The sequence below is a fragment of the Penicillium mononematosum genome (assembly GCF_028829835.1).
Source record: "Penicillium mononematosum strain IBT 11891 chromosome Unknown utg000005l:1.0-9366267.0:1.0-9372171.0, whole genome shotgun sequence".
NCBI classification, from domain to species: Eukaryota; Fungi; Ascomycota; class Eurotiomycetes; order Eurotiales; family Aspergillaceae; genus Penicillium; species Penicillium mononematosum.
Genome location: NW_026643275.1, coordinates 4,257,854 through 4,285,265, shown reverse-complemented (window position 1 = coordinate 4,285,265; position 27,412 = coordinate 4,257,854). Strand labels below are relative to the sequence as shown.

The following is a 27,412-nucleotide window of genomic DNA, read 5'->3' as shown; positions in this document are numbered from 1 at the left end:
TAACAACTGAGGATTGAGAGAGAGTTTTTTGGGCCCGATGGTTGCCGAACCCGGAGTGTTTGAATGCGCAATGTGCTAATATCTTGCAGCACGGACGTGGGCGGGGTTCTCAGAACAATCAAGCTTCTTGCCGTGGGCAGGGATCAGTAGTTGCTTCAGCAATTAGCAAATCCCATCTCTGTCAAAGCAAGCGATAACATCGAAAAGGGGATATGACATAGGAAACCAATCTGTTAAGTGGAGTGTGCCGATAGACATTCCCAGTTTCTCCACCGCCTGAGGCACAAAATTGTCACGTGCTTATGGCCTCAGGCGTAGAGATGCCGTTTCGGGACTAGCCGCCCGAGCTCCGTTTTGCACAACCTCGCAACATCGGGTCATCTCGTGTTCCAGTCGGATAGCCTTTCAACCCTTCACCACACCCACGTCAATTGGGATACCCGGGATTCAAAATGTCTGCCCCTTCGCTCGCCAGTTACATCGTCAAGCGCCCATGGCTCAAGAGCTGGCTCACCCCCTCTCCCACTGGTACACTGATGCCGCCGGCTACAGGAGACTCGGACTCAAGTAATTCTTGCCCTCCCATATCGATAACCTCCCGACCACGAGCGATTGAGACAATGATTGGGAATTGTCTGGTCGAATTTGTCGCGCACCGGTGGCATATCTTTTGAATGCGTTCTCAGTTGCGTCGAATTTGCCCGGAGCCCCGGTCTTTCGGATATCGTTCGCGGCAGGGTTGGACCGAAACACTTGCTAACCTCCCAATTAGGTTCGATGACTTGATCCCTGAGGAGAGCGAGAACGTGCAGAAGGCCATCAAGCGTCTTCCTGCCAAGGAGGCCTATGACCGTGTCTTCCGTATCCGCCGTGCTTTCCAGGTTCGACTGACCCCTTCCCCGTACTCGACTGGCGCGAAACCTAACGAATATGTCAATTGCAGTGCTCCATCTCCCACACTCTCCTTCCCGCCAACGAGCAGACGAAGCCCTCTGAGGTGAGTCCCCAACATCCAAATTTCGCCCTCCCCGCATGGGTCTCCATCAGCCAATCCTGTTGCACGGATTTGTCACTTCCACCCCGATTCCGTTTGGGAACATCTACTCACCACAACGAACTCAATGCTAACAATGGGAATCAAATAGGACGTCGAGTACCTGAGCCCTATCATCCGCGAGATCGAGAAGGAGGCCAAGGAGCGTGCTGACCTTGACAACCTTGTTGTCCGCAAGTAAGCCGTTGCTGCTTGGTTCAATAGAATATGAAAACAGGGGGGGTTGGGGTAGCATTGTTGTTGGCATTGAATAAACGCCTGGTGTGCTTTCTTCGTAATTGAATGGTCGCCGTCGTCGGCAGCCCATGGCTTGGTTACGCAGCCTGAGTGTACTCATACTGTACAAATCGATTTTCTTCGCGCGCTTACATCTTTGGTCATTCTTTTAACGACAAGACAGGCGGGTCCTTCCTTGCTAGTGCATCGTAATATTTAATAATGACTGGGGAGTTCGGGACCTCTAGCTTATGCGGGTTATGGCAGCTCAGCTGATCGCTTTGGGCGTTAGGCGCCCAACATCTCTGGCAGCACATGTATAGCATCTTCAATTATAACCCCTTTTCTCGTGGCTGCGAAGTCAGAGCCACGATTCCTTTCAGATATTAACTATGTACTGCGGCAACATCTATGCCACAAAATTATCTCAAATGCTCGACATCCAATAAATCACACGGTATGCAACCAGCCTGACTCGCGGAGGTACTTCTACGACCTTTAACCACCAAGAACAGCCACGTCAACATCCTCAATCCGCCACATATACCACATAAACAGACTCCTGGATCAACTAGGTAAGCACATTGTCTACACCATGAACAGGGTCAGACGTACCTATATGGTGCAAACTTGGCAGCAAGTTCCAGCATATCCTTTTCGGTCATATATTTGAACTTACCACCACCCTTGCCCTTGAGTTTGCTCACATCACGACCCACAAAGGCAGCACAGCCTCGTCTACAAAGGTGTCAGTAAACACTCTTCCGCTGAGCCACGACACAAACATCTTCGGTCACAAGACCAAGAATTTGTACGGAACAAAAGCAAGAAATAAACTTACTGTACTCCCAAATCCCCAGTAGAAAACACATCAATGCGCTTGAGCGCAAACATAGCAAACATCTCAACCGACCACCTCCCCAATCCACGAACAGCAATAAGCTTCTCAAAAAGCTCTTCATCAGTAGCCCGCGCCAACATCCTTGCCCCAAGCTCTCCACTAGCAAACTTCTCTGCAAGACCCTGGATATACTCCGCCTTGCGCTGCGACAGCCCCGCCGTGCGCAGGGTAGCGATATCACACTTGGCGACCTGATCCGGTGTCGGGAACTTTGCATGTCTATGCCCATCCGGCGCAACGGTATCGGGTAAATCAAACAGTGCCAGGAACTTGTTCCTGATAGACTTTGCTGCTGCGCCAGAGACCTGCTGGCCGATGATGCTGCTGGTCAGGCTGTTGAAGGGGTCGATTTCCTCTGCTAAGCCGGCAGGCGAGAAGAGCGGACATGGATTCCGCTCAATTACTGTTGCAATGCGTGGGTCCATCGCTATGAGGTGCGCAGTGGCTTTCTCGAGTAGCGTCCCTGTTGTGGCCGTTGGGCGTGGAAGGCCCGTTTTCGAGGGGGAGGCATCTTCTGCGTGCGCTGGGTAGGCGTTTACTGTTGAGCCGTGAGGGGTAATTAGGATTGCATTTGTTCGGTGCGGGTCGACAGGGCGGTCGAGGGGAGGGGGTGTCTGAGGTCTGAATATCGCGGGATTAGTGGTTGATGGCTGGTTGTCTGTTTCTTGTTTCTCTGGGACTGCCGGCTCTGGGGACCAATAGGAGGTTCCTGTTTTTGCTTTTGTCTTTGTGGATTCTTTAACTAATTTCTTGGACTTTGTGGGCGCCTTGCGGGGTTTTGTCACTGCGCTGTTTTGGACTCTGGTTGCTTCGCTCGGAGCCGAGCTTTGCAGTAATGGTGTCTTGATGGTTGGGATAGAGCACAGTCGGGCTGAGCGTCTGAGTGACATTCTTGGGTAGTGTATGGGATAGCCCGTTTTCAATGGCCTATGTACTGGATCTGAGGAAGTCTCGAGGGGGTCATAGGGGAAGCTGGGGTTTGCGGAGGTGCGGAGTTGGAGCCCCACGAGTGCCAAGCAATGACGCTTATGGCACCTCAACTATATCCAGCGCATTCTCGATATAATGATAGATTTCATTTTTCTTACGCATTCTAAGGCACTTTCGATGCATGTAATATTTTCAGCCGCTCTCCCCTAAGCAAAAGGGCAAGCAACACTTATCAACCAGGGCGATTTGCATTAGCCACGCTATACATGTCCAGAGCCCGGTCATGGTTACATAGTTACACTAGCAATCTGATCTGATAAAGGTGGTAGACCATGAAGGATCAGTCCGGTCAGACTGGGAGTCCTTTGTGGTCACCTCCAAATGAGAACCTTAAATACAACCTGGATCTCGAGAAGTAGCGGAGTGCAAGGGTGTGTACTCCGTCCGTACGTGGGTGAGTAACCCAAAGAGTGAGGTTATAAATTGATGACCTGACATATCAAACATAACAGTTGGCGTAGTGGTCTTGTTGGGACCAGTTCAACGTTAGGAACCGGGCTCCGTAAGACAGATGATTATCATTTTCGTCTAGAGCAGCTACGAACGGACTAAAAGCAGGTCATCACTGATCCCATGGACGAGAGAAGGACGAGCCGATCATTAACCTTGGAAGCAGCCTAAACCGACCTCGGCCGTGAGGCTCGGGAGAGCAGAACTGCAGGTGTTTGGTGATCGAATATATTATTCGCACTTGATGTTGTAATGATTAATATTGGGGGAGACCTTCCAAGGTTGAAATCTCCAGGGCTCTAGAGCTAGGAGCTCCCAAAAGCCAGCGTGCAAGGTAGCCTTTTTTTTTTTCTCGGCAGCCGATCTATTGTCAATTAGCGTAATGGCGTACGATCAAAATTGAATCGGACATTACTTTCAGGCCTTCCCTCTCTATAAAGGCAGACTGGAAGCCTCATCAACGTCCGATTACCCGTGTCGGATTGGCGTAGCCATCGTGCCCCTCTGTAGCATATGTTGTACATGTGCGCTGGCTGTGGTAAGCGCGGTCTACTATCGCAGCTTGTGCAGCACCTCTTAATGTGAGCATGTCATATGCTGCTAAATATCTTTGTTTGGTATCGCATAGAAGCGGAATTCGGTGCTGAGGGACACTACATAAAGTATCCATGTAGCTCGAGCTTCCTGAGAATCAAAATTTTGTTAATGAGCATGATATGCTCATTATGACTTAGCTTGACCTGCGAGAAGATAATTGCATGTGCTTTGGGTGGAATGCATGGTTCATTAAGGTTCATTGGTAGTTCTACTAACTATTCGGTTTTATATTGCAAGAAGTTCTATGATTTACGTTGAAGAAGTTTCCAGAAAATCTCAATATATAATCCATCGATGTTTAAAACCGAATCCAAGGGCTAGTTGAACCAATAAGATCTATGGTATGTGTCAATGATAAAGTCTGTCGCTAAAAATATGTATCCATAAGGTAACCATCAACAAATCACGTTTGAGAAACATATACGCACAGTGGGAAGACGATTGTACCTTGGATCTATACTGAAAAGTCACGCAATTGGATGCGATATACTCCGCTGTAGTACAGTTCCAGGGAACATTGGAACTATCCGCAAGAACACCCCGTGGACCGAAATTGAAGATCCATGGTAGCTCTGTAATACAATACCGACTTTACGTGGGATTTGGACAAAGACTTGAACGATCGAACATGGATGTAGTTAATTTGTCGGTGTGATTTTATATTAGAAGTATTGTTAGGCTATATAGATATTACCTGGAAGATTCGGGTGCTCGCGCCAGTGTCCTGCGGGTATTTGACCCAATCACTATATCCGGGTGAGCAAAGAAAGAAAAGAGAGGGAAAAAAGGAAGGTGGAAACGGTTCATCTAATACAATTACAGATTGACCAGTAAGGACAGAGATTAGCATTTAGACCGAAGCGTTGGACCGAGTCAAATCCCCGAAGACGTTCGTGCATCAGTTTGAAACAAGAATGAATCCTTGTTTGTGCGACCACTACAATATTACAATATAGTCCCAGAAATCAACAGACCACGAGAACCAGAAGAAAAGCTTCGCATTGCAGCCCCAGTCTGCACCAGGATAAATCCGGATTAGGATATAAAAACATACCCCAGAGTGGTCGGGCAAGCGAATTGTGCATGTTTACTTTTCGATCATAGTCTCGTGTACCCGGGAATGTGGCCCTTCGCGACCCCTAGTTAGGCACACACCCGTTGCCGAGCGTTTAACGCATTCCGGCGCGTGGTCAGTCTCTCGGCCATGAAGGGCAGACAGAAGGGAATGCGAGTTGAATGCCATGACACTGAAATCACCATACCCGTGGCTATTTTAGAACTTCCAACACAGAGCTAGGCTAAATATGTCGCGGTATCCATATTTGTGGCGTAAGGAGCACGGGCAAGTATGTATCAAGGTTCAAGCTTAGCGGATGTTGAGATTTTGCGATTTTGCAGAACTTGGGTCTTGCTGCAAGACAACGCGGCCATTCTCCATAGTCGAGATAGAATAATCCATATAACATTTGAATGAACCAAGTTTTTGATAGGTTTCTAAGCGATCGAAAAAGAAAAAACATAGTAGTGGAGCGATACATGAGTGGGGTGAGACGTATCGACTAAGTTGGCTCCGTTCTGAAACATTTCCCGACTTTACACTGTAACGTCACCGACAATAATGACTTTGTTGCCACCCGAAAGGGAAGTCAGTTGTGTTCAGAGTAAATAGTTATTCACTGGCTAATACTGTCAATTCCATTGGGTCTTGAAGAACGAGATGCGATGGAATCTCCATCGAAGATTTGCCGGGCCGATGAAGCTCTAGACATGCTTGATCGTCGTGTCTTAATTGACCAGCTCCATCGAGACGTCTCCCGGCCAAAGTTATCAGGTTTCTGCATTGTTACCCAAAAAAACGCACAGACCTTGAAATTTTCAATTGTCGGTACGTCGTATATTGAAAATTTCAGCTGAACGAGTCGTTGAGATCATCTTGGAGCTGCATCATTGTGATTTAAAGCTGTATATATCGTAAAATGTAGGCAAGGCAGGTGCATGTACGGAATACCTAGTGAAATTATGTGTGTACAACATAGTCGGGTACAAATGGAAAGTGTGGCGAAGTTCTTGTGATCGACCTTCATCTCCGATAGTTAAATTACCTCTTGTACCAATTGCTGTGCGCATGGCCTATAAAATAGGGGCCAGTGGAGTGGACTTCATGGTTTGATGCTGAAGAATAGGCTTTCTCTGCTGTCATTTGCATATCGGCGCGAGGGGGGGGGCGATTGTTTCGCCTCAGGTAGAGCTGTATTTTCGGGAAACAGCGAGGATTGACAGTGAGCCAGGGCGAGTAATTCCAATGCACCAATCAGAAGTCGCACATGCCGGGCAATCGACGATAGCGGCAGCAGGCGGGTCCATAGAAGGCTTGGGTTCCCGCAAATTTAGATCAGCCACTATCAAAGTGAGAAGCTTGGAGAAACTTTGAACATTGTGTGTTTAGTGTTTCTGGGAGAATTGGTGATATATGTACGGAGTATTCCGGAACTCCGTGGTGTTAAAGGGATTCAACGACTGCGATGTATATTGTATAATAATAGCTATAGGGGTTGGATATTGTCTCATATAGATGCAGTAATATCCAATGAGACACAAAGGTATGAAGACTGAAGATCAACAGGAGTCTCGAGCTTGGTTTCGTCGATGACGACAACAGCCGATAGGATGGGGCCGTTAGTTAATAAATCGGCTAGCGGACTTCTGATTGACCCGTCAAATTATACTAGTAGGATTGGATCTTCGTTACAAGCTAGTATTTATGCATTATTATTAGATCCTTCTAGTATTAACTAGTATTAACGCTGTTGGCTCTCGAAGGGCATAAATTTGCATGGGATTTTGTCGGAGATACCGAGGATATGTGAATACGTACTTTTGATAGGCCGAAGCGAAGCTACAAGACTGCGAATTTGTACTTCATAACGAGTACTCTGTATGGTTGTACAGAATCTACTCTGGCAATTACCTACCATTCGTACGATGCCGAGGCCTGATCAGTTGCAATTTGTACAGGGTACCTTGCCGAGTGCATAGCCTAATTTGAAAGTGATGAACCTGTATTTCATTACTCCGTACTCCGTAAACAATATCAAAATGTGAACTCCAATTCCGCATCCATGGAAACAGTGAATCATAAATTACCGAGTAAACACAATAACCAAATGAAGAAAGGGGAATGAGGGGAATAAAGGTGGTACAAGAGCCAACTAGCGCTGGAAAGCAGGGAATTGGTCTGGAATTATTTAAGAATTGAGTTTTTTTAATTAGTTTTTTTGTAGTTTTCCTATTTTTCTATTTTTTCTTTTTTGGTAATCGAGGGTAATTTTCAGTGTTCTGGTAATTCTGGTAAGTTTAGTTAACAGTGGTAAAATAGTACCCTAGGTAGGTTGAAACCGGTGTTAAAATACCTGGCACTGCCCTGGACACGGTGACATGCCGGATGCGGTACTGTGTGTGTTTCTCCCCCTTGGTATTGCCATATACATAAAGTGAAAAAGTGGCACCTGGTAAGATTAGAATACAAACAATCTCCACCTCCCCTTTCCTCGCCCCAAGGCTCCTTCCTCTTCATTTCGCTCTCCTCCAACCTTCGTCCATTCGTTCTTACCCATTTTGAGAGTTCCTGCCTTTTCGCAGTATTTCCGCTTCCCTCTCGTTTTGAAGCGCTTCTTCTCTAATCACTCATTGCGAATTTTCCTCTAGCTTTCCCATATCTCTAATCGGTACATTCACCACCCCTGATCGAAAAATCCCATCAAAATTCATCGCTGACATCTCGTGGTTTAGAATCTACCATGTCTCTCAAGTACATCCTCCCTGTCCTGGCTGCCAGCCAGGCCGTTTTCGCTGCCTGTGAGTATTCCGTTCCTGGCGTTATCGGTACACACACTAACAGTGTCATTCTACAGCCGACTGCGGTGATACCAAGATCAAGACCCAGAGCGATGCCGACGGCATTAACTCTTGCTCCACCATTGAGGGTGATGTCAAGATTGACGAGTCCTACAGCGGCATGCTCCAGCTCAGCGGTGTCAAGAAGATCACCGGTGGTCTGATTTGCTCCGGTGGCGCGAACGTCAGCTCCATCAGCGCTGACTCTCTCACCACGGTCGGCAAGGCCTTCGACTTGGAGGGACTCACCACCCTGACCCTCCTCGACTTCCCTCAGCTCGACTCCGTTGGTTCCATCAACTGGGAGGCTCTCCCTAAGCTCCAGTCCCTCTCCTTCGCCAAGGGTGTCACCAAGGCTGGTGATGTCAGCATTGCCAACACTGGTCTGAATGACCTCAACGGTATCACTCTCAAGACCGTCGGTACCTTCAGCATCCAGAACAACCGTGATCTGAGAACCATCAACATCAACAACCTCCAGAATGCCACCGATCTGATCAGCTTCTCGGGTAACTACGATACCCTCGAGGTCGACCTCCCCAACCTGGGCACCGGTACCAACATGACCTTCCAGAACATCTCCTCTGTATCTCTGCCTTCCCTCGAGAAGCTCACCGGTCAGCTCGGCTTCTGGGGTACCAAGTTCGAGACCTTCTCCGCTCCCAACCTGACCCAGACCGGTGACCTGATCTTCAAGGACAACTCCGAGCTGTCCAACATCAGCATGCCCGTCCTGAAGACTGTTGACGGTGGATTCACCATTGCCCGTGATGACAAGCTCTCCGCCATCAGCCTGCCCATGCTGCAGCGTGTCAACGGTGCCATTGACTTCAGCGGTACCTTCAACAAGTAAGTGTTCTTGGTCTCATAGCTTGGTCTACGCATAAATGCTAACAGTGAATAGGCTTTCTCTTGGTGCTCTCAAGGACGTTGAGGGTAGCTTCAACATGCAGAGCACCCGCGGCAACTTCAGCTGCGACGATCTCCGCAAGCTGAAGAACGACAATGTCATCAAGGGTAACTTCAAGTGCGATGCCACCAACGCCAACCCCACCACTTCCAAGGGCGGATCTGGCACCTCCAGCTCTGACTCCTCTTCCGAGACCAGCTCCGGTGCTGCCTTCATGACCGGTGCCAACGTTCCCGTCGTCGGCCTCGCCGCTCTCTTCGGTGCCCTTGCCCAGATTCTGTAAGGGATTGATTAGTGGAGGATTCAAATGACCTTGGGGATTTTTTTGTACAAAAGTCTACCAAGCAACGAGCTCAATATTCGTTCCACATTGCAGTTGTTACGATAATAATTCGGTCTTTCGTGGAGAAAATTCGCAATACGGATTCTGACCTCGGGAGACGCATCCCCGGGGGTCCTTCTCATCCTTTGTGTGTTGATTGTCTTGCTATGTTCCAGTATTCCCTCATCACATCCTAATGCATTCGGTTGCATTTTGCAACCTGCTCGTTCCCTGTTTGATGTACCAAGAGGGGAGGCTGCTTTGGGCTTGTGGGTGGGATCTTGGTTCTCGTTGTACTTCTTGTGTAAACATTCCTTGAGCTTTTTTTTTTTAATGCCGTAACATTGCCTTTTATTCTAGTTGCGTGCGAGATAATGATTGTAATTGTTAATTTTTCTTTTTGCCTGGGACATTCGTTCTCGAGAAATGTAGGTCCCTTGGATGCACTTCTATAGTCGTAGTAGTCTGGAGGAGCCAGCGACGTCCCTTTGACCCGTTGAACCTCGGCATACCCCATAGACATTCGTTTTCGCAGACTTAGCTGCCGCTCGTCAATTTAGTCTCGACACATCCATGGATTAGTCGTCCGGCTTCCCATACTCCACCAAAGCCCGAAGCGTTAACCACTTTGCAGGTTTGCCTCTTCCCGACAAGAGATATATCCACGAATGCCGTCTCATAACCAAGCCACGCCATGTTCAACCCTTAAGCGTCAACTCTAACCTCCAAGATACTTAAGACACAGATCAACTTCTACCAGATCCATAAAGTCAAATCTCCGCAAAGACCCATGAATCTAGCCTGCTCCATTTCCAAATCCCGAACGGAAAAGTCGAACACAGCACCCACCTTCACATCCGCAACCCACACACGACTTCCCGGTGAATCAAGTACAGCATATTACCTACATTGTCTCTAGCTACATACCTACTAGCCACTCCTTCAGCCCGTCAATCTGAGGACATATCTGACCAGCCACAAAGACAGTGGATCCCGGTGGGTATACAGTAAGCGCTAGACATTAGACACAGGATCTCGGTAGAACGCATCCATTAGACGAAGTGTATGCGTTGTTATTTTTCTTTCTTGGCCGGGCTAGCTACTAGGTGCCTTAGTGGAATGGGTCATGGAATATCGAAACAAGGAACATGGATCGGGGGACTAGACCGCACAGAGGGGCTAAAGACGGGAGGGAGCTAGGGAAGTCATCCCCGGGACTCCCTTGTCCTGTGGATGGCTGTTGGGTCCCATCTTCGGGGTTCGTAAGGCGGGATGCGTGGGGTTGTTGGTCCCCGATTGTGACTTGGTTTGAGAGTCAATCAGAGAGAGTTAGTTATACTACGTAGTGTCAAAACGACTATGGCGATGGAGAAAGTAAACCACTATTCTATGTGAGGATGTAAATATCTCCCAAGTAGGTAGGTCATGTTGTACGTGTCAAAAGGATAGACATCGTACATGCTAGGGATACGATGATAGTACGTGCCACAATATAGGGCTGTCTCCATGCTCGGTAGTAAAGCTACCATGTGCGTCTCAGGATCATCCTGTGACTTGCATCAAAGTACCGAAACAACCAAAAAATGGAGTCAAAAGCCAATCCAGATCATCGGGAAAAACTCGATAAGTCGAATCCACCGCGCCGGGCCGTGTCGCTCAATCCGATTCGAAGGCCCCTCCCGAAGGCGAAAGATCAGGATCGCAGCTAGCTTGAAATGGAGAATGAAAGTAAATCATAGCGTGATTGGTTGGATTAGTTGGTTCCTTTATCCGGAGAGGATATGGGGTGGCTGGAACGTTGAACGTCGTGATAGACTGGCCAATCATGGGAGGACTTGGGTATTGTTATATATATGCTACTTACTCGTACGTACGGAGGAGATATTGGATTATTATGGGACGTATATTGAGATATTCGTTTACGGCAGTGTGCATACCAGATAATGGTTCTAGTGATTACGACATAGTTAATTGCGACTAAATATGCATGCAGAGAGAGCTGGATCCAAATGGCTGGGAGAGGGGAATTGGCGATCTTTACGCTCTGAAGAACACTGTGCATTAGCCCTACGGTCGCTAGAGTCTTATCTTGAGGAACGAACTCCAAATCCTGAAAAACAGGGAACAGACAATCCAGCCATTTAGACTAATACGAAATAGTATATCGCATAGAGTAGTGGTGACGACTGTGGAGGGGGTATTGGATGAGTGCTCATCTATTACCGTATGTGTCGACCTACGTCGGCTCCAGACCGTGCCTGCATAGCTGGAACCCACAAGCCAGAATATAGAGCCATCACTGTATAGAATCAAGAGAAAGACAGTTAAGGGTTGGGAACAGGAACCGGCTATAATGATCCGCCTATGGTGTCTTTTTATTTTTTTTTATTTATTTATTTTTCTGTTCGGGTCCCTTGTTTGGAAACCTTCAAGCAGCATTAGCAGCCATTCTGATTTCCCAGTGTCAAACTCGTGGATATATAAGGGCGAAATATACTTTGGCGGGATCTACCATGAATGTGAGCCGAGCAGCACCGACCATGACCTGATTGGAAAGAAGTATCGACGTTCATAGACGTTGTATACTGTATATTGTACGTACTTCGTACTTTGGGCAGCTTTTTAGTGCCCCGATCTACATCGGCATTTGAGGCGAACGGGGAACTGCCAAGATAGACCCTTCGTGGGGTCTGACGGCACCGAGAGTGGACATCGACCCTCTTTTCTTCCTTGAGAAAAAGACGAAAACTGGAGCAGAATACGAGGAACCGCCATCGTGGTATGTAGGGAATGTTCTCCTCTTGCCTACAGGCCCGCCCGAACTCAGCACGTAAGAACCGAAAAAGTGGAGAGAAGTGCAAGAAATGAGCTGGCATTCGAGATTACGGACTAACCGTGGAGACTTTGTTATAATATGCAAGGCAATATCAAAGTGGCAAGGAGTTATCCCACAGTGAACTCCGCTTCTGTATCTTTGTCATCTCATACTCGAATCGCACGAATATGATGCACGTCGCCGAAATGAGAAAAAAATAAAAAATAAAAACAAGGGTCCTCACTACTCCGTACCTGAATAAACATGCAAATCTTCAGGTCTGGCCGACCAGGGTATACATCCGCCTTGCATTGGAGGCAACTGGCGATCCAGGTAATGGGAAATGGCAGAGGCCCTGAGCGCACCGTAGAGCGAATCGGTGCAGCAATGCACCATGTAGGAACCAGATCCAGGCGACCTCGACGATCCCTACGAGTAGAACGAGAGGGAAAAGGTACGTTGTACAGAACTCCACTCAGTATCGATGTTCGATCGCGAACTCCACGGGGGAGCAGATGTCTGCTGTATGTGGATACATGCATGCACCGCGGAGGCGTCCCTCGAGTGTGACCTCTCAGATGCAGCGAATTTGAGTTCCAGAAATAGTCCATGCAACATATGTACTACGCACCGCGAGCGTCTGCTAGATCTGTATACTAGGAAGTTGTCCTTGCAGGAGCCGGTGGCGACTGCGCCAGTCGGGGAATTTATTCCTGCCCACAGTGATTAGAGAGTTTGGGCATGCTCGTTCTTGGGGTTGAATATTTGAGAACTTTGGACTTTTGTTGTTGTTTGGGACCCTTTCTCTCACGTACTTCTGAACAGTAGATGCTTGCTGCCTATTTGGGCAATCAGCAATGAACTTTCCAATATGATATTGTACTTTGTAGTGCGAAGTTAGGATTGAGATCCACATGGCTTTTGAGAAACAGTTATGATCGTCTGCCCTTGCTGGTAACGCCGTCTTCAATATTAAATGTCCTTATGTATGAGGATAACAATTATTGTCTATCAACACTGTTAGGCGGGGAGGGTATTCTGTACAGTGCTCATCAATTCATGCAAATAGCTTTCTTTATCGAATAGACTAAGATGATACACAGCCCCTTCCGTCGTGGGATCAGTCTGACACGAGTCTGCATTTCTATGCTGCCACTCGAGTAGAACGAGCGGGAAATTCTAGATGCTCCAGTGTGGAGACGACACGCACAGTAGTGCACTGTATGTACGGAATGTGAGAGGGGCGATTTGAGTGGAAACAGGGAATATGACAATAATAATCGAAGATTTAGAAAAAGACCTTCACCCTAGAAAACGAGATAGGTCGATATTGCACTTGACGAAACTGATCGAATCACGTACCATGGACTAGAGACCCGTGTGGGTATATTATCCTACAATCCCTGATCCTGGTCATCTTTCTGCATACGGAGTAGTAAGTAAAAACAAAGAAGATCTTGCATCGTGCATGAGGCGTTCCTAATCGCTTAGCAAAGATCAGCCCGAAGAGTATTCCAGTTTCTATCTCAAATCATCAAATAGTCGAGTTATTCATATCTACGCTAATACATAGTGTTCGAATAAGATTCCCCCAATTACACTGTCCCCGCCCCGTCGCTGACAGTTGAAACTTGACAGGTCATGAGGCGGCACGGGAAGGTGACTATCGGGAATGATTTAGAGGGAGAAGGGCATTGGAGACGTTCATTGGGCGCTCAGAGTACTGTAAGCTTTACGATGACAGCGTGGAGGCAAAGGGGACCCGGGAAAACGGATACTCATAAATTGTACTCCGTATACGGTTATTCCTTACAATTGAGAGCCGCACGGGACGGGGATCCTGTCCGAGCTTTCCAAGGTTGTAGCGAATACCGTGTATGGAAAGAGGGGCGAAAGTATGATCATCGGACCATTTAGGGAGTACAGCCGTAAGAACACACAGGCAGCATTCATACTGGAAATGCGAGGCACGATCGACCTTGTAACCTATAGGGTAGATGCGCTCACGCTGATACCCTCAGAATCGGCCCCAGGGATCGGGATCAGAGTCTATTCTCTGATCTCTGAAACCCAAAGATTTCAATATTGCTATTCAGGGCCCAGATTGGTCCGGGGGACTCTCGGATCAATCATGTATAGAGTTTGACCGAACTCGAATGGTTCGTGAGTGAGTTTCCCCTCGAGTTATTGCTGGTACGTGCCATCTGCAGATAGCTCAGAGCCACCGATCGCGTGCATATGCTGGAAACAGGGAACCCTAGGAATTGAGTTCCAGATTGGAGTCTGCAATGCACGAAAGAGGGGGCATTCAGGTGAGGTTATCTCTGTGTGGAGCTCGCGTACGGAGTAGAATGCATAGAATTGCAAGTCCATAATTTATGTGGGTTTTTGTCACGGCAATAAATAACAGAATAACAGAATACAGAATAATAGAATAATAGGGATTGTGAACACGAACGGCCAGAACGTGGGAACTAGTGTCTTGGATGGAGTCGCCATGAGGCACGCTGATTGACTGTTGGTTGACACGGGAAGGGACAATATGACAGCTCTATTTCCACCACCATTGGTTCTTCTAGAGACAAAGAGCCAGGGATGAGTATTCTAATTAAATGAACGTAGTATGGAGTAGAGTATTTGATATTTTGGAGATTAAGGGCATGCCCACCAAAAGAAAAAAAAGAAAAAAAGAAAGAAAGAAAGAAACACTCAACATAGGGCTATCTCCACTCGGGGAACGTGTGCATCTTTAGGGTTTCTAGGGCTTCGCTAGTTAATATTATATATTATAGATATAGTATTTATTTACCTAGGTAATGTGATATGTCAACTTCCTAACGTCTGTGTGTCAACTTATTCCAAATCATCCTGATTCTAATGATTCGCTGCCTGACAGGAACCGTACCCTGGTCTTGGGGTCTCGTCCCAACTCGCTGGTTTCCCCGATCATGTCGTTTCTGGCCTATTGTGATGGTTCGCTTAGACGATACCAATATAATGATATTTGCCATCAATCCTAACGCTGAAACCGTCAATGGCGCTTATGGCTTCCTGCTCGTGGACCAATTATTCGCACTCCATTATATGGAACTATGATCCTGATACTTATTGATGCCTAGCTCCTCGCATGTATCAAGACACTTCAGTCCTTGCTTGATTCTATTTACTTTAGGGAAAATTTAAATTTACCAGAAGCGCCTCGAGGGGTATTAGCTTGATATTGAGTAACCCCTTGATAGTATAGCACGATCATAGAAGTTTCTCCTGACTATCGATGCAGGATACCGAAATGCACCCTGAGCTTGTGTTACAGCGAGCGTTTCATCATCTATTGGGGGATCTAAGCGGGGATTTGATGAGTACGGACATGGTCGGTGATGTACGTAGATACTGTGGAGTATGCAAGTAAACCTTAGTTGTTCAGTGCTTTTCTTTTTTTCTCTCCTCCTTTTGGCTTCATTCCCACGAACAGTTCGCAGCCAAATGAGTTCTGCGGAGGTTTACAGAACCTTCAACGTCATTAATTGGGATAATTATTGATGCAAGGGCCCTAAAGCCTCTAAAAAAGAACTAAAATCTTCCCCGTGTCGATCGCGACACCCAACAGTTCGGTGACAAATTAGGGGCCCTGGATCATCATGAACCTCTCTCTCGGTCTTGATCGTATTCCCCTCATTCGTCGATCTAACAAGATTGGTATGTGAGGTTCGGTCTGTGCATGATGTGACAGATACTCTCTGTAATTCCGAATATAATTATTTTCTTCGCTGGCGCTTCTTCCCGGGCCCAAGCGGGCACTAGCAAGTGGTCCAGAGCACCCCGGGATGCCCATCTTGCTTCCCCGTCGTGATGAAGCTGTGGGGCAAGGAAATGCACACTCTGTCTGTATGACATCCGAAATTCCGCGCTTCATGTCTGTCGAGGATCGGCCCTGGTTCATGGTTCCCCTCGCCTGGGTCCGGAGAGGTGGAATCTGGGAATAAGGAACAAAGTACCATCCGAATCGACATATAAACATGCACCCCAGCCCTCATGATATCCCTTTCTATCCATTGTTTCATTGTATACACTCGCCTCGTGTAGTTTTCGATTCTGCTTCTTTTCTATTCTGTCTATAGCCCTGCCCACTTTGTCCATTACTGTGCATATACAACTTCTGTTTTATCTGCACTCTTCTCGCCATTCAATCTACGACTCATCGACCCGAATCTGCACAAGAACACGAATCACCCGTGATCTTTCAGTATATATCCTCTCGACATACTTTGAACCACTTCCGACACACTCGTCACTGCACATATCACGCATTTCTCAACGACCAACTACGATGTATGAAGAAATGGGTTCTACTACTGACGATATCTCCCGCCGGTGCTCTCTGCCGTGAGTTGCCTCACTGTCCTGGTATCGGCCTGCATGTCCTAACATATATTCAAAGTTCTCTCAGCTCCAGCACCAGTATGACTGCCTCCGATGTGGGCGAGGAGCGCCGACTGCCTCCTCTTCCTCAAATTTTGCCTCCGCCACCCCGTGGTCCTTTCAGCCCATTCAACGTGAAGGACGCCCTTGTTCCTACTACCCCAGGGCCCCAGGACACTTTCCAATTCAAGTCGCCTTGGGCAGCTGCGGAGCACATCGTCACACCTCCCTCGCCGGCCAACTCTGCCGAAGGCTCCTGGCAAGAGTCATTTGCCATGCAAAAGTCCAACTCGGTTGATTGGCCCAATGATCTGTCCCAGAGCGAGATCATGGCTTTAGTGGCCCCACAGAACCTCAACCGCAAGGCGCCTCTCCAGCAGCTCTGTGGCCGTAAGCGCAAGGGCAGCGCGCAATCTAATGAAGATGACCAGCGCGAGAAGCACCGCATCGCCGAGGGCAACCGCCGCAGCAATCTCAGCGAGCTGCACCGCCAGTTAGACAGCCGCATCCACGATTTCTTCCTTGAGCGTGCAGGCTGGAACCCTTCCAAGAGCCTTACTCAATCCAAGGAACACATCGTGCAAGGAGCCATCTACCTAATTGACTTCATGCTTGCCATTATTGTCCACCTTATCCGCCAGGAACAGGTCACACCGCAGCTCTCAGAGAAGCTGCAGCCCCAGGTCCGCTGCATGCAGCTGCAGCAGCTAGTCAGCTCCCTACAGCAGCAGAACCAGACGGCCCAACAACAGCTCAAGGCCACCAAGGCCGAGAACGAGATCCTCGCTGACCGTAACCGCGCCCTTGAGTTCCAGCTCAAGTCCTACGAGCAGATGTTCCGCTCCCCCAAGTCTGAGAGCACCAGCCCCGGCCCCGTCCTCGAGTTCCCCGAACACAAACGCCAGAAGAAGAACGGCCTACCTGGCATGCGGGCTCTTTGCGATGAAATCGCTGCTAGCATGCCCTCCGAGTCTTCCTACGCTGCTCCTTACTATGATTCCATGCCTAGTTCCACCTCGCAGTCCTTTGGCAGTTCCTATCTCACTCCCACTCCGCCGATGACTGATCCTTCTTCTCCTGCCTTCCCTCCTTCCCAGTCTTCGTCTTTCTCATTTCCTGCGCCGTCTCGTCGCCACTCTGCCATTGCGTCTCCATAAAGTCGCGGTGAATTTTGACGATGCACGCCCCAATATTGAACACTGTTCCCTGATGATATCACGAGTCTACTTTTCTGTCTGTGCTACATCCTCCTTTTCATATGAGGCCCTTGCAGCTATGGTTGTTCTCCCTTACTCGCGGGACTTGGCTTAGTCCTTCCGTCTTCCCGCTCCATGTGCATTTAGCGCCTGCATTGTGTAACAATATTTGCTTTTGATCTCGGGGATGAACATGAGGTTCCCTATTTGCTTGAATCCTTTTCCTTTGTTGATTGATTTTGTTGCAGGATTCCTTTCATCTTTCCTTTTCATTTTTCTTTCTTGGACAAACACGGTGCCTTTTCTTCTTTTTCTTCTTTTTGTCTGTCCTTTGGCGTTTATGATATGGATATATTGTGTTCGGGTGGATATATTTTGCTCTTGACTATTTCCTTATTTCCTTTGTCACTTTCTTCTTTTCTTCCATGTCTATAGTTACGAATAAATGCTTGATGAAAATGATATTCTTTTGTACGATCATAGTAGTAATGTTGGTCGATAGCAAGCGTTGAGCATTGCTGTGTAAAGCTTTTCCCACCAGCCCGTGGAGTGGTTAAAGTACGATGTATTCACTAATCAAGTACAGCCATTTAGTGAATGATGGATTCCATGCCGATAGTCTGTATAGAGATATATAATCGCTCTCTCTATATTAGACCACGATGTACACAGTTTAGGTTGGTCAAGATATATCCACCCCCCTTTTCGGTGGATCATATAAACATACAGGCATTTCTTCAACATTCTTTCGATACTGGGCCTACGACATCAGAATGCGAACAATTTCCAAGCGATATCATAAGAGATTTCTTCAAGGACGAATCAGCTGTCGATCAAAGGCCTCAGGCTCGGTGGAGACCAGTCCAGACATTGTGAAACGGCCAAGTGTTCTCCGAGTCTGGATGGGATTTGGGAGGTCCGATTGATTTTTTTCTTTAGCAGTTCAAAATTATGCTAGTTGTGGGTTGAAGTGTGGAAATAGAGGTGCCTATGTACTCCTTATGTATAACATACTCCGTATAAAAATATGGGTTGGGTCCCGTGTCTCACTTTAACCTCGTGTTGGAGATCCCACTCATTTTTAACTGCTTTCTTTTTTATTTTGTGACTAATTTGGAATGGATGGAATTCAAGGGAAAGTAAAAAAAGAAAGGCAAAATATAAATACAAGTTTACATATTAAAAATGACAGAAATTCGAGCCAAAAGAGTGTGAAAAGTACTGTCAACATTGAAGGGTACACGCAATCCCTGCAGGAAAGTGGCTAAAGTGGCTACGAGTGGCTACATTTGTGAATAATAGGGGTTACAGAGTACTCTCTACTTAGTACTAGTACTTAGTACTCCATACAACTAGCAGAAAATAAGAACGGTGTAATAGTCATATATTGTGCTTGGTAGTAATATCCAATAGCCCCTAAGTGAGGTTCTAGACGAGGCTATAAATAAAACTAAGGAAAAAAGGGTCTCGGCTGTCAGACTGGTGCCCAGGTGAATCATTTGATATTATTCGATTCCAGTAGAATAATAGAATAGTAGAATAATGAAATAGATCTAATAACTACATATGTAGTAACAATTATTCTCAGAATATAGCAAAATAGCAGAATACCAGAGAGATGTAGTTGTCTTAACTGAATTCAGCCGTTCTTCGTTCTTGGCAATCGCATTTCCCCCGATTCCCTTCTTGTTTTCTCCCTAACCCTTCGCTTCACCACTCTCGATCCTCCTCTTCTCCACATTCGTTCGGGGGGTTTTTACGAGTGTTCGAGACGGGATCGCCCCTGAAATTCTACACAACTCATATTACCTCTCATCATGCTGCTGCCAAAGGGTGGTGTTAATTGGAAATCGGCCAAGGCCAGATTGCCGCCATGGAGGGCAATCCTCGTTTTATTAACGCGGACTCGCTTCTTGGTATCCATAGCCTTGACGGGTCTGCTCATCCTTATGTGGCGCGGTGTCAGCAGGTCTGCATCTGAGATGCAAAGGTGAGAGGACACGCACCCCTCCCGGAAACTATTCCATACTGACTCGGCGCCCAAACAGCTTCTACTGCTATGGCTCGAACAAGTCACCCATGGAGATGTCCATTAACGAGATGGTCGAATGGAGTGCCCACGCCCAGACCCCCGTCCTCTTTAACCGCCACGAACCCTACGAAGTCAACTCCACCACTATCACCGATCTCGACCTGAACCCCATCAAGTCCACCTCCAAGGCCGCTCTCAACCGCGAACGTGTACTCATCCTGACCCCTCTTCGTGATGCCGCTCCTTACCTGGCCAAATACTTCGACCTCCTTTACAAACTTTCCTACCCACACGATTTGATCGATCTGGCCTTCCTTGTTGGTGACTGCAAGGACGACACCCTCGCCAACCTCGCCTCCGAACTCGATCGCATCCAGAACCACGCTGAAGAGAAAGTTCGCTTCCGCAGCGCAACCATTATCCAGAAGGACTTCGGTGCCGACGTTGAGATGTCTGTGGCGGAGCGACACTCGTTCGCCGCACAGGGTCCACGACGCAAGGCTATCGCCCGTGCCCGGAATTACCTCCTCTACTCCGCTCTGAAGGCCGATCACTCCTGGGTGTACTGGCGCGACGTGGACATTACCGACTGTCCCGAGCGTATCCTGGAGGACTTCATGGCCCACGATAAGGATATCCTCGTTCCAAGTATGTGTTTTTGCTTAGAATTTGGATCGGATGTTGGACAGCTGGCTGACCGTGATTTCTTTTAGACATTTGGTTCCACCGTTATAACCAGGATGGCCATGATATCGAGGGTCGCTGTATGTATACCCGTGACATCCTATGTGCTATGCAGATTGCTGACATCTTCACTCCTAGTTGACTACAACTCATGGATCGAATCCGATAAGGGCCGCCGTCTCCGCGCGAGTCTGCCTACCGACACCGTTCTGGCCGAAGGCTACAAAGAGTATGACACTGGCCGCACCTACTTGGTCGGCATGGGTGACTGGCGGAACAACAAGGACGATGAGGTGGAGCTTGACGGAATTGGTGGTGTCAACATCCTCGTCAAGGCCGACGTGCACCGCTCCGGCATTAACTTCCCCGCATACGCCTTCGAGAACCAAGCCGAGACCGAAGGTTTCGCCCGCATGGCCAAGCGAGCTGGCTACCAGGTGGTTGGACTGCCCAACTACGTGGTCTGGCACATTGATACCGACGAGAAGCCCGGCAACCTTGGGGACCGTAAAGCGTTCTAGTTTCTGCATTCCGTCCGCTGGAAATCTCGCTTGAGATCAAGTTGATCTTTGATCCCACCCCGTCCGAACATCCATCTCCATTACCGCCCGTGTGTTGTTTTTTCATGATTACCATCCGTGACAGCTTCTAACCACGGCCGATTTCACTTCCCTCACTTCCGACCCATTTTCTTTTCCTCTTTTTTTTCTTCTTTTCTTGGATGGATGTTTCGCGACGGAAAGCCTAATGACTTCCCTAATACAGTATCTTCGTGCCGCGTTCTAGGGAGTGTGTGTATTTGTTACCTTGGCGCTACGGGGGAAAATGTTGTTTGGCGGGTTCGCAGGTCTATACAGTTCGCCGGTTCTCCAGGCCTTGATATATTTTGTGTTGGGACACACATCCCTTACGGGCTGTGTATATCCGGGCATGTACACTCGAGTTCCATCTCGGTCATCTGTGCAAAACCTACATTAGGGAGAACCGGGCCGTCTTCTATGTGTCTTTTTCTTGTTTCCTCTATTTGATTCTGATTCTGCTATGCAGGTCATTTCCCAAATTGTCCTTTCCATTTCATCTTTTTTCATTTTGTCATATGCTGAGCTGGCGTCTTTGACTGTTTTTTTTTTGAGATGAGAGGCAGGATATCAGACCAACTCAGTTGAAATCCAGATGCTGTGTGATGAGTCTAGATTTCTTGCAGATGAAGCAAGGCAGATACCTGTGCTGCGGCCTATCTGCTGAGGTTCATGTATATAATCAATTGCACGATTCCATTCCCTGCAAACACACAGGCCGTATGCTCTAGGTATTTCACGAATGAAGCTATTCGCCTTGCTGAGCCTCAACCTCCTTCGACCTCCTACATCCTCCAGCTAGATATCATGCACGTGACCCATAATCATGCCGGTGCTGACATACTCATTGAGCCTCCAGGGCTATCATAAAAGCTCAAATAGGAAAGGCCCCCTAGGGAAAAACATTCGGTATACATCGCTTGACGTTGCACATACTTTATACAAGTGGACAGAAACCCCAATCCAAATCAATTGGTTTACATTCTATTTCCTTCATTCCCTTCGCAATGTCCCTCCATCTCACCCGCGCCCTTCAAAGCAAAGCCCCCCGCTTTCCCCCCACGCGCGGCAATCATTCCTCCGCGTCCCGCCATCACACTTATTCTCCTCCTCAGCCTCGACTAAAATCCCCAGAAAACCAATCCTAGCTTTCCAATCCCGCAAAATGTCTTCCGCCCCTGCTAAGAAAGAGTTCCTTTGCATCCTGCCCGATAAGCCCGGCGCGCAGGCCAAGCGTCTCGAGGTTCGCCCGTGAGTCTTTCCTGGCATCTAGAGTCCGCGCGGGACGTGCGTGTGGAAGGTTGTCTTGCTAATGTGTGTTCAGTAAGCACCTCGAGGGTGTTAAGCCTAATGTTGCGAGTGGTGCTATTGTTGCCGGTGGTATGTGACTCATTTACTTTTATTGTGTTTTCCGTGTCTAGATAGTGCCGTGGAAAGTCCGCAAGCGTACGTACATATACTGACATGGATTGTCTCTTCTCAGGCGCAATGCTCAATGCTCACCCCGCTGATGGCGAGACACCCTCTTTCAAGGGAAGCATGATGCTTGCTGTTGCGGAGAATGAGGCTCAGGTGCTTGAGCTGCTTAACAATGATATCTATACCACTTCTGGCGTGTGGGATATGGAGAATGCGCAGATTATTCCGGTATGTTATGCATTTGGTTTTCTTTGCTCTTTGCTAATTTGTCGCCTGGTTTAGTTCAAGTCTGCTGTTCGTGAGGCTTTGTAATTTGCATATCGATGTAGTTTTTAGCTTTGGGTTGGTCGTTTGATATATTGAATGAATGCGACTCTGCATCTAGGTGCCTTTTGGTTTTTGCCAAGTAGTTCTGTTCTACTTGTAGGATGGAAAACTTTCGTCGTCGTATCATGCAAGGATAGTCGGCTGCTTATGCGGCCGTAGCCGTAGCCTGGTGGTCTTTTCAGGCAGTCCACTCCGGTAGTCTTTCTTGGTAGTCTCCTCAGGTAGTCTTTTAGATGACTGGTTATATGGATATTTCCTGTCCCTTCTTATGGGTAGACCTTAGAAAAGGACCAAAAAGCTTAGTTTGTGAATCCCATATATAGCCTTCTAATGTTTGACTAGCAAATGACGAATGATTGAGCAATGCCGAGGATAGATACAGTTAGTCTCGTACGTATGAACTTACTTTCTCATTCAGGAATGAATATCCCGATTGGAATAAGCCGAGAAGTGGAACTATACTCCGACTTTGTCTCCGAATGTAACTCCGCGGGAACATGGCCTCTGTATTATTTAGATACGCAAATGTAGTAATAGCGCGATAAACATATATTGTATTCGAATAGTCGAAATATAGCAAAATATCGAACCGATAATTGATCGCCAGGGTTGTCTTTCATGCCTATCACTTCTCTCCACAATTTGATATCATTGCCCAACAATTGGCTTAGAGAGAGGCGGAAAACAAGACGTTCACCGGTCGAGTCCACCGCGGAGAACTCGAGTGGTGCAGAAAGGTCGCCACCCCTGAGAACTGATATCACCAGCACGCATTATCACTGGCATAGAGAGATAAATCCCCAACTTTTCCCCTCTGTCATCGAAATATCAGATTCGAAGAACGAAGAGATAAAAGAACGTCATCTTTGTAATCTCCGACGACCGGCGGATCCGGCCAAAGAAACTACCCCATTAGGACTAGCGTGCTTATCTAAGACCCGATCAGATTATTTATGAATTCATCACTTTCTCCCTATCAGATCCATCTTTTTTCGCCTTCAACAACTACATCACTCCTCAGAACACATACCCCATCAACGATACCCATCATAATAATCCAACATGTTCAAACGCCTAGTCACCGTTGCTCCCCGCGTCGGCTCCATCGCCACTCGCAGCACCCTTTCTCCCCTCGCCGGCCTGCAGTCCGCTCAACCCGCCATCCGCCGTGCTGCTCCCGCCCCAGCTCAACAGCGCAGAGGATACCACGAGAAGGTCCTGGACCACTACAACAATCCCCGCAATGTCGGCTCCATGAAGAAGGGCGACCAGGACGTCGGTACCGGTCTCGTCGGCGCGCCCGCCTGTGGCGATGTCATGAAGTTGCAGATCCGCGTGAACAAGGACTCCGGCCGTATCGACGACGTCGTCTTCAAGACCTTCGGCTGTGGTAGTGCCATCGCTTCGTCCAGTTACCTGACTGAGCTCGTGCGCGGTATGACCCTCGACGAGGCTGGAAAGATTAAGAACACCGATGTGGCGAAGGAGTTGTGTCTGCCTCCTGTCAAGTGTATGTCCCCTGTGATGGTTTTGATCGGTTCCCATGCTAATATTTTCTTAGTGCACTGCTCCATGCTCGCTGAGGACGCTATCAAGTCTGCCATTGCCAACTACTACACCAAGAACCCCAACACCCGTGCCACTGATCTGTCTGGGACGGGCGGCGTCATTCCTGATGTTAAGGTCGAGACTACCACCAGCCCTGCTGCTTAAATTCATTTCTCCTTTGACGGTGTGATGCTGTCGGAATGACGCAGCTCACTCGTTTCGTTTCACGAACTCTGCGATTTTAATTCCGAGGTTGTCTTAATACACAATCATTTGATCAAGGATGCTTGTTCTTGTCGGACAATCGACAAGAACTGATGTGCATTTGGGATTCGTTGTACTTGATGTCGCTGAAAATGTGCGCCAAGAGATGACGATGGATGAGATGAAAACGAACAATTGCCCATTTGTTTGATGTACATATTTCCCTTTTCTTTTCACGTTCTGATACGTCCTTTTTCTTTTTTTTCTGCGACGGCGCCTCGGTATGTGGGATCCTTGATCGATACTCTCATCTCCATTTTCTGAAAAGCAGCGCCTTGATAGTTTCCAATGAAACAGTGATACCAGAACAGTTACCCTTTTGTAAAAGTAGACTTGGAAGTAATAGGCTTTCAACAGACAGTAGCGGCATCGGATTCCACAGTCTCTTCTTTTATTGCATCAGCAAGAAACGGATATTCAGAACGTCGACTACACAAGTCTGATAGTACTTTTGGATTACCAGCTCAATTCTAGACGTGGCTGCAATACATCAACAAACGGATCCCATGCGATTATCATCCTCTCCGAAAATAGCCTCCTGTCCGAGCAGCGACAGGCAACTCGGGTGGCCGGTTTCTACCCTCGCCACTCGATCTCCATAGGAGCTGTGCCTGTTCACACCACCGAAAATGGTCCAAAAAGCCGTCTCGCGCATACACTTTGTCTCGAGCCTCGTATCCCCAGTCCCTGTCCCTAGTACCGATAATATCTTTCTCAATAGCAAGTTGACACCCGGCACACGAAATTCCGCGTTCCACTGTGCCAGTCTGCTTATCGTAATAAGGAAGCGCGCACGACGCCATGAAGTTGAACTTTTTATTTCTATCCGAGCTCGCTTGGGCTTGCGAAGTTGTATGCGGTTGTCGTTTATAAGCTAAAGTAGCAGTAGCTTGATAAAGAGAGACGATCGTAATGCGGGTATTTTGCGTAGATTCATTCATCGAATATATCCCAGGCAAGGACTTGAATGACCTTAGTTGGTTGTCTTTGGTCATGTGGAATTGTTTTCGGACTGAGGCGAGAGTCCGCACTTGGGTTTCTGGAGATTCCTGGAGGCATTTGAAACAGCATCGCTTCCATACTAGAAGGGATATAAATCCGGCGAATTCGCCGCAAAGGGTGCAGTTCTTGATACATAATGCGTCGTAAAAGTCGAGTAGAGAAATGTCGATGGCAAGTCCAGTCCGTAATAAGGTGCAGAAGAGGTTTAGTCCATGCGAGACTACACTCTGATACTGGTTGAGAGAGTCTACGATCTGTCTTGATCTGAGACTGATTTGTCGAAACTTGAATACGGAATGCATATCCAGACGGTATAATATGTCAAACAAGAGTTCGAGGGGTAGCCGGTCGAGGTAGCCGATTCCAACTTTCGAAGCCTGTTGGAAGGATGATGCCATTGACGGCCGAATACCGACGTGTTCATGAGGCGAGTACCAGATCACTGATAGACAGTAGGCTCTGCGGTGGTAGGCAGTGGTCCGTACAATGGCGTCGGCTTGCGCTTCGTCGAAACAGTATTCAGTGGTGGAGCGATATCCGCGGGGTATAAGGGTAGCCATTCTTGAGTTTCTTTGGTACGGAGTGAAGTCTGCTGTCAACTTCCACGAACACTCCCTGAAGGCGTAATGAACGCGAGTTGATCACGGATCTGAGCAGGAAATCATTGCAGGGGTGTTTCTGATGTTGAAGGATTAGAGTACTAGTTAGAGCCCGAGAGACAATATTCGCATTACCTAGAAGGTGTTAGTTATGTAGTTATAGCATGTCACTCTCTTTTAAGAACACAACACTTACACATGTATATTCATATATTCCCCGGTTACCTCATTATGTCCTTATGTACTTCCTCATCTCTAAGTCAGATTATCTCTTTTTCTCCAACTCTCGCGTTTCCTTGAATTTCTAACCTTTCACATCTCTTTGTCTTTACTGCCCTACACCTCCGTGGGCCCTGAAAGCCACGACGTCGCAGTCGCAAGAGAGCTTCAGCCCTGTCGTTTCGTCCGGCTTTCTACGCCCTCTTCTATCTAAGGGTGAGAAGACGCCTGTCATTACTTCATCACCCCGTGTCGGCTTTGACACAGCAAGTCAAAATGACCAAGAACGACTTTGTAGAAACTATCTAAGACGAGATGGATATCGATGTGCCATTACGAAGAGCTGGAGCTCCGATCACGAATTCCCCCCTGGCGAGATTACCGCCATTTTACAAGCTGCTCATATTCTTCCGTTTGCCCTTGGCAGTCTCAATGATGAAAGACAGACTACCTCTCAGGTGTGGGACAGTATCTTTCGTTACTTCCCAAGCCTCCGCTTCACCCTCAATATATCACCTAAAGATGTGAATCGAGAGAACAATATCATGTTGATGATCAGTCCCCTTTCTGAAGAGTTCAGCCGCTTCCGATTTGTTCTTGAGGACACTCCGATGCCTAATCATTACCGTCTCAAACTATTTCCACGCTTCTCATCTGCCTACACACCCTTCTTACCCCATGATAGGGTTGTGATGTTGACTAGCCACGACCATCGCTACCATCTTCCTGAACCCCAGTACTTACAGTTGCATGCTGTCATTGGGAACATCTTGCATGCAAGTGGCCGCGTAGAAAGGATTGAAAAACTCATACGGGATCTAAGAGGGGCAGGCGGTTTAGCACTATCAAAGGATGGCAGTACAAACATCAGTGATCTACTCTCGGTCAGTCAGCTTTCGCTGTTGGCCTCAGCTTCGCGCCCAAATGACAGTAAGGTACAGCAGTGATGTGCCCGGGCTAGAATGCCAGGAGCAGA

At 47.8% G+C, this 27,412-nt stretch overlaps 8 protein-coding genes across 8 annotated transcripts; 6 read left to right on the top strand and 2 right to left on the bottom strand.

The window, feature by feature from the left end:
• Positions 1 to 493: 493 nt before the first annotated feature.
• On the top strand, positions 494 to 1,235 carry N7519_009762 (ubiquinol--cytochrome-c reductase subunit 7; the record flags this gene model as incomplete). The annotated part of the gene is made up of 4 exons (XM_057296535.1): positions 494 to 567; positions 773 to 881; positions 944 to 997; positions 1,146 to 1,235. 4 exons carry the CDS (start codon positions 494 to 496, stop codon positions 1,233 to 1,235), a joined length of 327 nt encoding a protein of 108 aa, XP_057144417.1.
• Positions 1,236 to 1,768: 533 nt separating this feature from the next.
• On the bottom strand, positions 1,769 to 3,061 carry alkA (DNA-3-methyladenine glycosylase II; the record flags this gene model as incomplete). Its single annotated transcript, XM_057296534.1, has 3 exons — positions 1,769 to 1,832; positions 1,886 to 2,008; positions 2,112 to 3,061. 3 exons carry the CDS (start codon positions 3,059 to 3,061, stop codon positions 1,769 to 1,771), a joined length of 1,137 nt encoding a protein of 378 aa, XP_057144416.1.
• Positions 3,062 to 8,005: 4,944 nt separating this feature from the next.
• ecm33 (GPI-anchored protein Ecm33) lies at positions 8,006 to 9,295 on the top strand (the record flags this gene model as incomplete). The annotated part of the gene is made up of 3 exons (XM_057296533.1): positions 8,006 to 8,063; positions 8,120 to 8,951; positions 9,007 to 9,295. 3 exons carry the CDS (start codon positions 8,006 to 8,008, stop codon positions 9,293 to 9,295), a joined length of 1,179 nt encoding a protein of 392 aa, XP_057144415.1.
• A 7,181-nt stretch (positions 9,296 to 16,476) lies between these two features.
• Positions 16,477 to 17,725, top strand: N7519_009759 (putative HLH DNA binding domain protein; the record flags this gene model as incomplete). Its single annotated transcript, XM_057296532.1, has 2 exons — positions 16,477 to 16,532; positions 16,588 to 17,725. 2 exons carry the CDS (start codon positions 16,477 to 16,479, stop codon positions 17,723 to 17,725), a joined length of 1,194 nt encoding a protein of 397 aa, XP_057144414.1.
• Positions 17,726 to 19,581: 1,856 nt separating this feature from the next.
• Positions 19,582 to 21,001, top strand: N7519_009758 (ANP1/MMN9/VAN1 family protein; the record flags this gene model as incomplete). The annotated part of the gene is made up of 4 exons (XM_057296531.1): positions 19,582 to 19,754; positions 19,813 to 20,444; positions 20,510 to 20,560; positions 20,619 to 21,001. 4 exons carry the CDS (start codon positions 19,582 to 19,584, stop codon positions 20,999 to 21,001), a joined length of 1,239 nt encoding a protein of 412 aa, XP_057144413.1.
• A 1,222-nt stretch (positions 21,002 to 22,223) lies between these two features.
• N7519_009757 (uncharacterized protein) lies at positions 22,224 to 22,789 on the top strand (the record flags this gene model as incomplete). Its single annotated transcript, XM_057296530.1, has 4 exons — positions 22,224 to 22,309; positions 22,383 to 22,438; positions 22,542 to 22,705; positions 22,760 to 22,789. The coding sequence occupies 4 exons, from the start codon at positions 22,224 to 22,226 to the stop codon at positions 22,787 to 22,789; spliced, it is 336 nt and encodes a 111-aa protein (XP_057144412.1).
• A 1,077-nt stretch (positions 22,790 to 23,866) lies between these two features.
• On the top strand, positions 23,867 to 24,517 carry N7519_009756 (iron-sulfur cluster assembly scaffold protein; the record flags this gene model as incomplete). Its single annotated transcript, XM_057296529.1, has 2 exons — positions 23,867 to 24,314; positions 24,366 to 24,517. 2 exons carry the CDS (start codon positions 23,867 to 23,869, stop codon positions 24,515 to 24,517), a joined length of 600 nt encoding a protein of 199 aa, XP_057144411.1.
• A 614-nt stretch (positions 24,518 to 25,131) lies between these two features.
• N7519_009755 (F-box protein) lies at positions 25,132 to 26,178 on the bottom strand (the record flags this gene model as incomplete). The annotated part of the gene is made up of 1 exon (XM_057296528.1): positions 25,132 to 26,178. The coding sequence occupies one exon, from the start codon at positions 26,176 to 26,178 to the stop codon at positions 25,132 to 25,134; it is 1,047 nt and encodes a 348-aa protein (XP_057144410.1).
• Positions 26,179 to 27,412: the final 1,234 nt, after the last annotated feature.